This window comes from Microtus ochrogaster, chromosome 26 (genome assembly GCF_000317375.1).
Source record: "Microtus ochrogaster isolate Prairie Vole_2 chromosome 26, MicOch1.0, whole genome shotgun sequence".
Lineage (NCBI taxonomy): Eukaryota > Metazoa > Chordata > Mammalia > Rodentia > Cricetidae > Microtus > Microtus ochrogaster.
In genome coordinates this window covers 12,868,938-12,880,137 of record NC_022025.1, presented here as the reverse complement: position 1 = coordinate 12,880,137, position 11,200 = coordinate 12,868,938, and the positions used below count along the sequence as shown (strand labels likewise).

Here is an 11,200-nt window from a genome sequence, read left to right as displayed (position 1 = left end):
GCAGACTGTGCTGTTACCTACAAACTCCTTAGATACTAAAGATGTTTGCGGCCCTGTGGAGGTTGTTGACAACTCTGACAACCTGTTTCCCCGAGGTAGCGCGTCAGAGAGGGAGGGGACCAACAACCAGAAGTTGTCCTTGACCCCGCATGCACTCTGTAAGGAGAGGGGAAATGGAGAAGGGGGGGATTTTGAATAGATGAACACACTTGTCTTTGTGTAGCTGATGCTGGCCTTGAACTATGGCTTTAGCTTCCCTAATTAAGATTGCCTATTAGCACATCCTTTTATATATTTATTTATTTTTAATAACACTTTTGCTAATTAATTTTTCTTGCATAAAGTGTGGTGTATTTTTCCGTACCTTTATCACAGTGATCCGATGCATCCTTATTTTATATCAAAACTTGTGTTTATGCCATTAGCTCTTAACTTTTTCTCAGCTCCCTATTTAATGTCTTTAATAGCCCGACATCATATAGCAAATCTGTTACTACGTCTACCTATGTAGACTCGGCACTTGAAAAACCTGAGGCTCTCAGACCTCGCTTCTTCCCTGAATAATGTCACAGAACATGTAGTTACCAGGAGTTCAAATACAAGCATTCGGACTCTGTGGCCACAGATCTGTTGTGTTGCCTCCCGGCCTCTGTTACAGAATCTTTCTGTGAAAATACATTGTATGGCATTTCTAAAACGTCACTAGGGATTACCTAGGCCTTTGATTCTTTTAAAAATGATTTTCGTTGTGTATCTGAATGATTCGCTTGCATGCATTTGCACCACGTGAATGCCTGGGTGTTGGATCCTCTGGAACTGGAGTGTCCTTGTGGGTGCTGGGAATTGAGCGTGGTCTTTCGCATGGAATAGCAAGTGCCGCTAACTGCTGAACCCATCTCTCTAGCCCCGTGTCTTAGGGTCTTGGTTAAGGATAATATTTTTGTTAAATATTCCCCTTATTTTGTTAAATTATGCACATCATGACATTTGCCCATGAATATAATATCTTTAAAGAAACAACAAAACTCCTATGCCCTGAGTTATTAATATTGTGGCAGCCTACAGTTACATCTGTGCGTGAAATAAAAGAAATAAACCAGTTTCAGGGCATAAATCTGAGTGCTGGGTCTGAAGGCGCTCTCCCCCACGTCTGACAACATGTAGTGACATTTTAAATTTAGGAGAAGAATTTAGTAAGAAGTGTTAAAGTGCCTACAGATGTCTAACTGGATACACTTTCTCTTTCCGTTTGTAGTTGCTGCAATAGTGTTATTCTGTTCCGCCCCTAGCCCACACAGCATACCTCTGACTGAAGTCGTTGGGCCCGTATGGCTGATGCTGCTCCTGGGGACTGTGCACTGCCAGATCGTTTCCACCAGAACACCCAAACCTCCTCTGAGCACGGGCGGGAAAAGAAGAAGGTACTGCTTGTCAGAGGGCTCTTTGTGGATTCTGTGTGTGTGTGTGTGTGTGTGTGTGTGTGTATGTATGTGTGTGTGTGTGTGTAGGTCTGTGTGCCCGCCCATGAATGCAGGTGCTCACAGAGACTAGAAAAGGCATCAGAATCCCTGGAGGTGAAGTTGTGGGTGGCTGGGAACTGCTGGATGTGGGTGCTGGGAACTGAACCTAGGTCCTTTTCAAGAGCCGCAGTGCTCTTAACCACCGAACCACCTCTCTAGCCCTTGGGATCGTTCTTAACTGCTCTTAACTTCATAGAATATGATGCTGCTTTACAGACTTGCTCTTTCAGATGAAGCCTAAACTCCAGAGCCAGTTAGCAGATGACTCAGTTTTCTGTGTGTGTTTCCAGGCCGCCTCAGGGCCACCTGTCTGTGGAGTTTGTTCTTATGGAATACATTTGTTTGTTTGTTTCTTCTTGAGGTTCATTTCTAGTCAGCAGTACCTATATAAGAAATAGATGTTAGGTGGACTTAATTAAATTCTGCTACTTAGAAAGACGTTCTGTTTCTAAGACTCTTTGGTAAAAACAGGGCTAGGAAAAAGGCTGTTTATTACATGTTCTTTGAAGCTGTTTGACAGTGAGTAAATACCCAGTTTCCCCACTGGCACCTGAGCACACTGCAGTTCTATTTTAAAAATACTTTGGGACAATACTTCTTTGAATATTATTGCTAAGACATTGCACTATTTGGAGTTTTGGGATGTGGAGATTTAAGTCCATCTCCTTTTTGAAAGGTGTAATATCTACATCAGGTAAATAACTTTGCTTATTGGTTAGGTTATAGTTCCCTCCACCCTGAAGTCTCCTTCATTCACAGAGAAATAGCACCCCACATAGGGAAGGAACTTGAAATATGCACCATGATGATGCTTTAAATTCGGTGTATTTGCCTTTCCTTGTGCATTAATGAGCTCCTGTGTTCTGTAAGTCTTGGCATGTGCTACTCAGAAAATGATCATTTGTTTTTAACCCGCTTTCCACTGTCAATCTTTTCTGCTGAAGGAAACTAAGAAAAGCCGCCCATTTGGAAGTCCATAGGGAAGGAGATGGATCTAGCACCACAGACAACACCCAGGAGGGAGTGGTCCCAAGCCATGGTGCAGGCTCCTCCTACGGTGTTGGCGCGGTCTTCAGAGATCTCTGGCACGCTGCTTTCTTTCTATCAGGGTTTGTATTTACTCAAGGCTTTGTGACATAAAGACGCTCTGACTCCAGATAGTGAGTGGTGGTGACTGTCAATATTACAGCCACATTACACACTTTATTTTGATAGTCAGAGTGCTATAGTTTAAGGGGAAACAGGATAAAGTTTACTTGGGGTTATGTGTAAATGTGTTATTTCCATGGGAATGAGTATATACTAGCAAAGTGTAGTAAAGACTTCTTTCCTCTCTCCCTCCCTTTTTCTGTTTTGTTTTTACTTTTGTTTTTCTTTTTTGGTTTTTTCGAGACAGGGTTTCTTTACTTTTGTTTTTCAAGAGACAGGGTCTCTCTTGTGTCATCCTGGCTGTCCTGGAACTAGCTCTGTAGAGGCTGGCCTTACCTCCCAAGTGCTAGCATCCAAAGTGTACGCGACTACTGTCCAGATAAATGCATTTTTTTCTTTCCTTTTCTTTTAAAGATTTCTTGACTTATAAAATTTTTTCTCAAGTATTGTTTTACTCTGTTAATTAGTTCATTGTTTTATCAGTATTGTAGGTAATACACCATGTGACTTGTATTGCTTTTTACATCTACCTCAGTTTTCTAAAATCATGTGATATAAGCACTTTGAGTTAGTCAAACTGTGTAATACAGTCTAAAGTTCTTCGTTTGTTAATCCCTAGGTTTTTGTATCAATGAGTATTATTGACCAAATAGGAAAAAAAACTATTTATAGCAGACTTCAAAATTAAATTAAACCTATCTCGATATTATATTATTAATACTTTGAACACTTAGTTTAGACAGTTAAGAGTTATGCTGGTTTACACGTGGCATAGCATAAATTAGAAAACTAGTTGAAAAGCTGTGGCTGTACCTGAAGGTGTTCAGTTAATAAATTCAGACAAGAGATACTGCACATAGCTAATTCCTTTCTTAAGACAACAACTTTGCTAATAACCTCCCCAGCTTTTGCTAACTAATTCACAGATTTGTCATCAGTTTGTATTTGTGGTTTTATGATAAAGTTTATCATGCATTAAGCAGTTATATCCTGTGTTTATTTTTACTGTTCATGATTTTTTAGTAATGGTTTCCTAAATCATTTTGACAGCAGTAACATGGCTTTTGTTCCAATCATCTGTTCCCTTAAGGAGGGTTTTTTTATTATTTGTTTTTAACTTGGTCTCTATTCTTCTCATCTCTTGTTTTGTTTAACAGATTTTCATTCATGAGATGCAAGAGTTTAAAATCGTTTTCTTAAGTATGTCTCAAGACTTTCAGAGGAGCAATTACAAATAGCAGAACAGAGATAAAGAGTTCTCAGGGAATCTGTTCGTTGTTTTGACTTCTATAATCGATATTGTTATATTATGGACAGCATTTCGATTGGTCTCTCTAGAAGTTTACCTCGTTTTTCCTCTCAGATGAGACCTAGACCTCAGTTTTTCTTCTGCTGGTCCATTGCATGAAGACAGATAGGACAGTCAGTCCCCGATACCACAGGGTCCAGCTCCCGTGGGCAGACTCTGTGTGGTTATTACTGTCGTGCATCTACAGTCAGTCCCCATACCACAGGGTCCGGCTCCCGTGGGCAGACTCTGTGTGGTTATTACTGTCGTGCATCTACAGTCAGTCCCCGATACCACAGGGTCCGGCTCCCGTGGGCAGACTCTGTGTGGTTATTACTGTTGTGCATCTAAGTGCTTTAAACGTGAAGCACTTTCCACTGTCTCTCTAGGGTTTGGTTTGCCCGCATAAGACACTCGAGTCCAGGATAAATGTTAACTCAAGGAGTCCTGCACTGAATTCTGAGATCCTAGGCCCTGTGCTCTGAGCTTGGGAAGGGGCGGCTGGAGTAGTACCGACCTCGCATCTGAGACTTATCTCAGGTGACAGTGGAAAAACCGGCTTTTCTACTTAGGTGTCTGAGTGAATGTGACCAGTGGGAGAAGGGATCGGAACAGCGCGGTTCATAGCTGTGACCGATACGGTTTTCTAGAGGCCAGAATGAAAAGCGATGTTTAAGCCTTACACTGTTGTGTCTGCATACGCTCCGTTCTTAAAGTAGAACTGCTTAACTCAGCCAAGTATCGACTTAAAAATATAGACATTAACCCAGATTCTAAGTTTGGTACTTTAATTCATCGCATTGTCTTCATTAGGAATGTAGCTCCCATTGCAAAGATTAAACAGGAAATGTCAGGTTTTGAGTTTGCATGTCTTCAACTCTATGCCTATGTCAGAATTCTAACAAATCCTCAGTTTTCTTTCAGTACCTTTAAGATCTGTCATGCTACTGAAGAGCAGGCCACAAAAGGAATTATGCTCTGGTTTCTGAGTAGACAAACTAACTTCATACAACAGATTTAGTGAATTAAAAAGTTCCGAGAATCAGACGTGGGTCACGTGTAAGCTAGCGTGCTGATGGACCTGCTCTTGGGACTTCTGTCTCGAGCTGTGATGTTGCTCAGTGCCGGAGCACTGCTTACTGGGACGTGGGCAGGGGCCTGCTGGGGATGTCTAGCACCGCAGGGGTGGGTGTGGAGAGACTTGCACCTCTGTTCATTGTGTATAACACTAAAGTGAGAGTCAGATTTGATGCACTGATTTTATTTACGGAATTAAACATGGTGCATTATATAAGTTCAGCCCCACCGGGAAATTTCAGTACAAGTATTAAAATTTAGCCTCTGGTGAGTATAGTTGTAGCTGAGTCGTTTACACTGTAGAGCAGGTACTTAGCTGTCTTCTGCAGACAAGAGTAGAAACGGTTTGCCCATCTCTCTCCTGGTTCCTTAGAACTGTTGATGGGCACAGCTAGAAACTCATTAACCTTGTGAACACGCTAGATTTTAGACCGGGCTCATCTTAGGAGCAAGTTCTTTAAAAGTTGTACCAGCTTGTGGGCTAAAGTTTTCCATATGAAAAATGTAATAGTTTTGTCATTTATTTATAATATAGTCACTATTTTTCAAAGGAAATAAGTGTATTAAACTAGTACATTTTTAAGGTTCTTTTTCCTCCCTGAGTAGTTTTGTTTGACACAGGACTTCTTCATCTTAAGTACCACACATAATGCATTGTAGGAAATTCTACAGCCATCTCACCATCCAGAGATTAAAGAGGTAGGCCATAAAAGTGAGATCGTGCATTTTTATGCATAAACGATTTTTCTTCTTAAAAATCCAGTTCATAAAATAGCTGATTTTATTTCTTAATGAAAACCGTATTTATTAAGTACTACTCAGACTAGGCATTGTGCTACTTGCTAGTAACAAAACACTGAAGCTGGTGGCCTAGTAGAGGTGAGTTACAGATAATCCACCAAAGCAGAGGACTGTAAATAGAGAGAGGGCCCTAGGGTGGAGGTGGATACTAGAAGTGCCTTTGTCAAGGAATGACCTCACTTCAGGGTGAGTCGTAAGTAACTGGATACAATTAGTCCTTGGAAAATGGATAAGGTAATTTCTTTTGAGCTGTTTCAGTAATTAATATACAGAACCATATGAAATTAAGAAGTTTCTGGATAGCAAGGGAAGCTGCCAGAGCAAACAGGCACCCACAGGCCTGTCTAGAGTGTGTAAAGATCTACAGAAGTGAGCGCTCAAACGTAAGACTGCCAGTCAGTTCTCAACGAAGGAACAAACAACCAGGTATTCTTATTCTTAAATTCAACATCCTTAGCCACTAGGGAAAGGCGACTCCAAACCACTGGAGTTCCATCTCACCCCAGTCAGAATGGCCACCATCAAGACAATAAACAAGAACAAGTGCTTCCAGGTTTGTGGGGAGTGAGGGGCCCTTCTTCACGATTGGCGCGATGGTTAGCGAGTCCAGCCCTATGGAAATCAGTGTGGAGGTTCCCTGCAAAAACAGGAATAGATGCAGCTCTACCACTGCTGGGCGCGCTCCCGAAGGACTCGGCCTCATCTCTGTTTACAGCTGCATTATAGCTCCCAGGAGCAGAGAGGAGCCAGCCACGAGTCTGCTAACAGAAGACTGGACCATGAAAATGTGCCGTGTTCCATCATGGAACTTTGTTGAAGTAGGAGCGGTGGGGCTGCGTCCCCGGCACCCGGCCGCCCACACCGCTAGCTTTACCCAAAATAATTACACGGAAACTGTATTCTTTGAAACACCACTTGGCCCATTATATCTAGCCTTTTCTCGGCTAACTCTCGCACCTGGACTAGCCCATTTCTAATAATCTATGTAGCCCAAGAGCTGGCTTACCAGGAATGATCTTAACCTGTGTCTGTCTGGAGTGGGAGAATCATGGCGACTCTCTGATTCAGCTTCTTTCTCCCAGCATTCTGTTCTGTTTACTCCTCCCACCTAAGGGTTGGCCTATCAAATGGGCCTAGGCAGTTTCTTTATTGCTTAACCAATGAAATCAACAGATTGATAGATGACACTCCCACATCAGAACTTTGTTTGGCTGTTAAGAAGAAATGAAGTTTGGAGAAAAATGGGTGGAAATACAGAGAGGGTTATTATAAAGTGAAGTGGCCCAGTCTCAGAAGATAAAAATTACATATTCTGTCTCATGTGAACTCTAACATTTGAAATGTATATAACTCTAGGTAAGGGATTGTAAAGGGGGACATAGCCTATAAAACGAGGTAGGGGACCTCAAGAGGAGAACGAAAAGCATTGAGGAATGGTGGCGGAGGAGAAGAGCCTACCTCTGGCAGACAGTAATCTGTGGCTGTACAGCGTTCACTGTCTTGGCTGAGGAGCCTTTGATTTTTGTGTGAGTGATGGTGTTTCCTACAAGGTTCAGTTCCCAGCTCCATCACCACACCCAGTGGGGGACCTCTGGGCAGTGTCCTTGACCTTTGAACAGCTCCTTCCTGTCCTCTGAGCCAACACACCAGGATGTTCCTGGTTCAGCTTGTGCGCCCTCCACTCCAGTCCTGAAATCAGCCACTTCTTCAGGGAGAATGTGTTTAGAAACCAAAGTCTGGGTTTCAGGATGCTAGTGGGGTGTTCAGAGTGGATAAAAGTATTTTAGAGCTGTGTCCTTCAACTCTGTACCTATCAATCAAAGCACGTCTGTTGCAATATATGAAACAGGTGCAGAAAGCACGTCTGTTGCAATATATGAAACAGGTACAGTTCTGTTCCTGCTTAGATGTGTGTGTGCTAGCTATGAATTTTCAGTGATGACTCCAAGCCCCAGTACCACTCGGTGCGTTCTTTTTCTTTTCTTTTTTTAAATGTATATAGGTCTTTTATTTGCATGCATGTCCGTGCACAGCTTGCACGCAGTGCCCACAGGGCTGGAAGAGGGCATTGAGTCCTCTGGAACTGGAGTCACAGACAGTCAGCTGCCCTGAGAGCGTTGGGATCTAAACCCAGGTCCTCTGGAAGAGCATCAAAGGTTCCTAACCACTCAGCCATCCCACCAGTCCATTCTTTTCTCTATTTCTGTATCTTCTTCATCAGCAGCAGCCCTCAGTGTGTTTACATATGTTTACATACACATTGACTCTTCTGTGGGTAGCCTGTCTCCTGGTCTGCCGGGATGCATATGGCCTTCTGCCTTCACACTGTTCCCAGAGCCTTCCAAGGGTCACACTTTATCTGCATGGCAGGTGCTTACGTTTAATATTTTCTTCTTGTCCTTACAGCTGGTTTAGTGATTTGTCTGCGTTTGGTTAGTAAGAAAACTTACTGTTCATGTCTCCTCAGTGTCCCAGTATTCTAGAGAAGCAGCTCAGAGATTGGAGAACCATAAAGGAGGAGGGGAGGTGTGGGTCATGTGGCATGTGTTCTGCCGGTGCTCATTATTCCCAGCTTACCCATCCATCTTGGGAAAAGGCGTTAATGTCTGGAGAGCATCACTAGGCTTCTTCCTTGCCTGCTGGCTTCCAGGCCTCTCTCCAGTGGCTCTGATTCTTGCATCTACTTTCTAGTTGTTTTACTTCATTATCTTCCCTTTCCCTTCTCAATCTGCTTTGATTTCCATCAATCTTCATGGAGACCTCTCCAGCATACTGGGAGTTTATTTGGATTTCAAGGTACTTTGCTTTTTTTTTTTTTAATCAACGCCTGCATTATTGATAGCGTGATATTTTTCCCTAGGCTGAGAAGGTACAAGAGACCTTTGTGCCCCTCCTTGAATTTGAATCCTGTTTTCCTAAGCCTCCTTTCCACATCACCCATTTTCTTTACCGTTCAATCTTAAGCTCACTTTCTCTTGGATTTCATGTCACACAGAGCGTGAGCTCGGGCTTTATTCTGCAGGAGGCGTACTTTCTGCTGTAGGATTTACATCTCTACTAAGGGTTTACCTTGGGAGCTACATTCACCTACTGTAGTCTCTTAAGACTCCTAAAACATCTGCCTGCTAAAGTTATTATTTCCTACATTGTAGTTTATAAATATTTTATTCCTACAAATCAATATCCTTAATTCTGGCCTTGTAGGTTCTAAAAACAACATGATCATTATTTTTTTTCCAAGAGATTCTTTTGGTAAGTGAAAGAGGTTACTTCTTAATTTTATGTTCTCCACTTTTACTTTTGCCAGATTTATAACTTTTAGATTAAGTGTTCCCTTTTCCTTATATTCTTATGCTACAGAAGGTTTTATGTTTCTGTTGTACATTGAAAGGAACTTACCAAAGCTAAAATATTTGGGATGTATTGAGTCACTATTATAACTTATCTAATGAATTTACAAAGATAATCATTTTAAAATAAAAGCTTAAAATACATTAACACTAACAAATTGGGCAAAATTTTTATTCTAGACATTGTCCAAACACCAAGCAAAGAATTCTTTGATAAATTAGGACTTTTCCTTGTGAATTGCTATTTGTAAGACCTCAAAACCTCCCATAAACTAAACCAGGATTTTAAGTTGAATCGCTATTTTATCTGATATTATTTCTCATTTACTTCAAACAAAGCAAAGATAGCCATTAAAATTCTGAAAAATACTGCTTTATATAATTAGTACCAGAGTTTAGTTTCTGTCAAACCATCCAGAATAAGCTAAGTACGCATGACATTTCTCTATCTGTTTGTAGGTCAAAAAAAGCAAAGAATTCAATCGATAAGTCCACAGAGACTGACAACGGCTATGTGTCCCTTGATGGGCGAAGGGCTGTGAGAAGCGGTGAGGACGGAGCACAGGACCACGAGCCTCAGTGTGAAACCATTCGAGCCGAAGACACGGCCTGGGCCGCCCGGACTCCAAGGAGCGTCCGTGCCAAAGTCAGTATCAGCGTGAGTTTGTGTGATTTTACGTCCACTAACATGAACTGCTCTCAAGTGAAATGTTTCCCCTGGAATTGATCTGGGAGCTTTCGTAGATAACAGTGACGACCTTGAAGTCAGGTAGGTGTGGTTATAACACGATTGGAAATGTAACCTGGTACCTTCCGAGTTGATTGGCTTGGGTTTTCCGGAATGTTGAGGCAGCTTAGGATCTATGGTCCGTGTTTATTAACCCTTACCTTCACTTCCCATTTCACTTAGAATTCATGGTCCGTGTTTATTAACCCTTACCTTCTCTCCCCGTTTCCATGTGTGCACTGAATGGAAGAGCTCAGTTGTTCTCAGCGCTGATCCAGGCACTGACCCTTACTCTGTAAGAAAATGCCTTGCTTTCTCTATTAATTACTTTTGGTTTTATACATCTGTTTCAGCTTACGTATGACCTGAAAACAATTCTTTCAGTAGTTATTTATAGGGTACAGTGTGCATATGATTAACTTATAGCGATGGGATCAAGGTGATGTTAGCTACAAATGTTTATCAAATGTTGGTAACATCGGAAAACCCTGGGCACTTTCTGTTCTGAGATGTGCAGTAGTTTGTCAACCATTATTACAGAAGTTGTTATTCCTGCTATCATTTATACCTGTCTGTTCTTCAGTCATTGTCAGTTCATCCTCCTGTGTGTGTGTATGTGCGTGTGTGTGCACACCACACTGTGTAATAGTGACCCCCCGTGTCAGCCCCACCCTGTGTGTGTGTGTGTGTGTGGGCGCGCGCGCACATCGTACTGTGTAATAATGACCCCCGGTCAGCCCCACCCTGTCTGTGTGTGTGTGTGTGTGTGTGTGTATGCACATCGCACTGTGTAATAATGACCCCGTGTCAGCCCCACCCTGTGTGTGTGTGTGTGTGTGCAGTGTGTGTGTGTGTGCACATCACACTGTATAATAATGACCCCATGTCAGCCCCACCCTGTCTCTGTGTATGTGCTGTGTGTGTGCACATCACACTGTGTAATAGTGACCCCTGTGTCAGCCCCACCCTGTCTGTGTGTGTGTGTGTGAACATCACACTGTGTAATAGTGACCCCCGTGTCAGCCCCACCCTGTGTGTGTGTGTGTGTGCACACCACACTGTGTAATAGTGACCCCCATGTCAGCCCCACCCTGTGTATGTGTGTGTGTGTGTGCACATCGCACTGTGTAATAGTGACCCCCGTATCAGCCCCACCCTGTGTGTGTGTGTGTGTGCACATCGCACTGTGTAATAATGACCCCCGTGTCAGCCCCACCCTGTGTGTGTGTGTGTGCACATCACACTGTGTAATAATGACCCCGTGTCAGCCCCACCCTGTGTGTGTGTG

The 11,200-nt window shown here is 42.7% G+C and overlaps 1 protein-coding gene across 1 annotated transcript in view; it reads left to right on the top strand.

The window, feature by feature from the left end:
- The window catches only part of Phtf2 (putative homeodomain transcription factor 2), a 78,118-nt gene that overhangs the window by 40,294 nt on the left and 26,624 nt on the right, over positions 1–11,200 (top strand). The window contains exons 6-8 of the mRNA XM_013350445.2: positions 1,256–1,421; positions 2,465–2,629; positions 9,645–9,831. Of these exons, the coding sequence (XP_013205899.1) occupies positions 1,256–1,421; positions 2,465–2,629; positions 9,645–9,831 (518 nt within the window). The remainder of the gene's footprint in view (positions 1–1,255; positions 1,422–2,464; positions 2,630–9,644; positions 9,832–11,200) is intronic.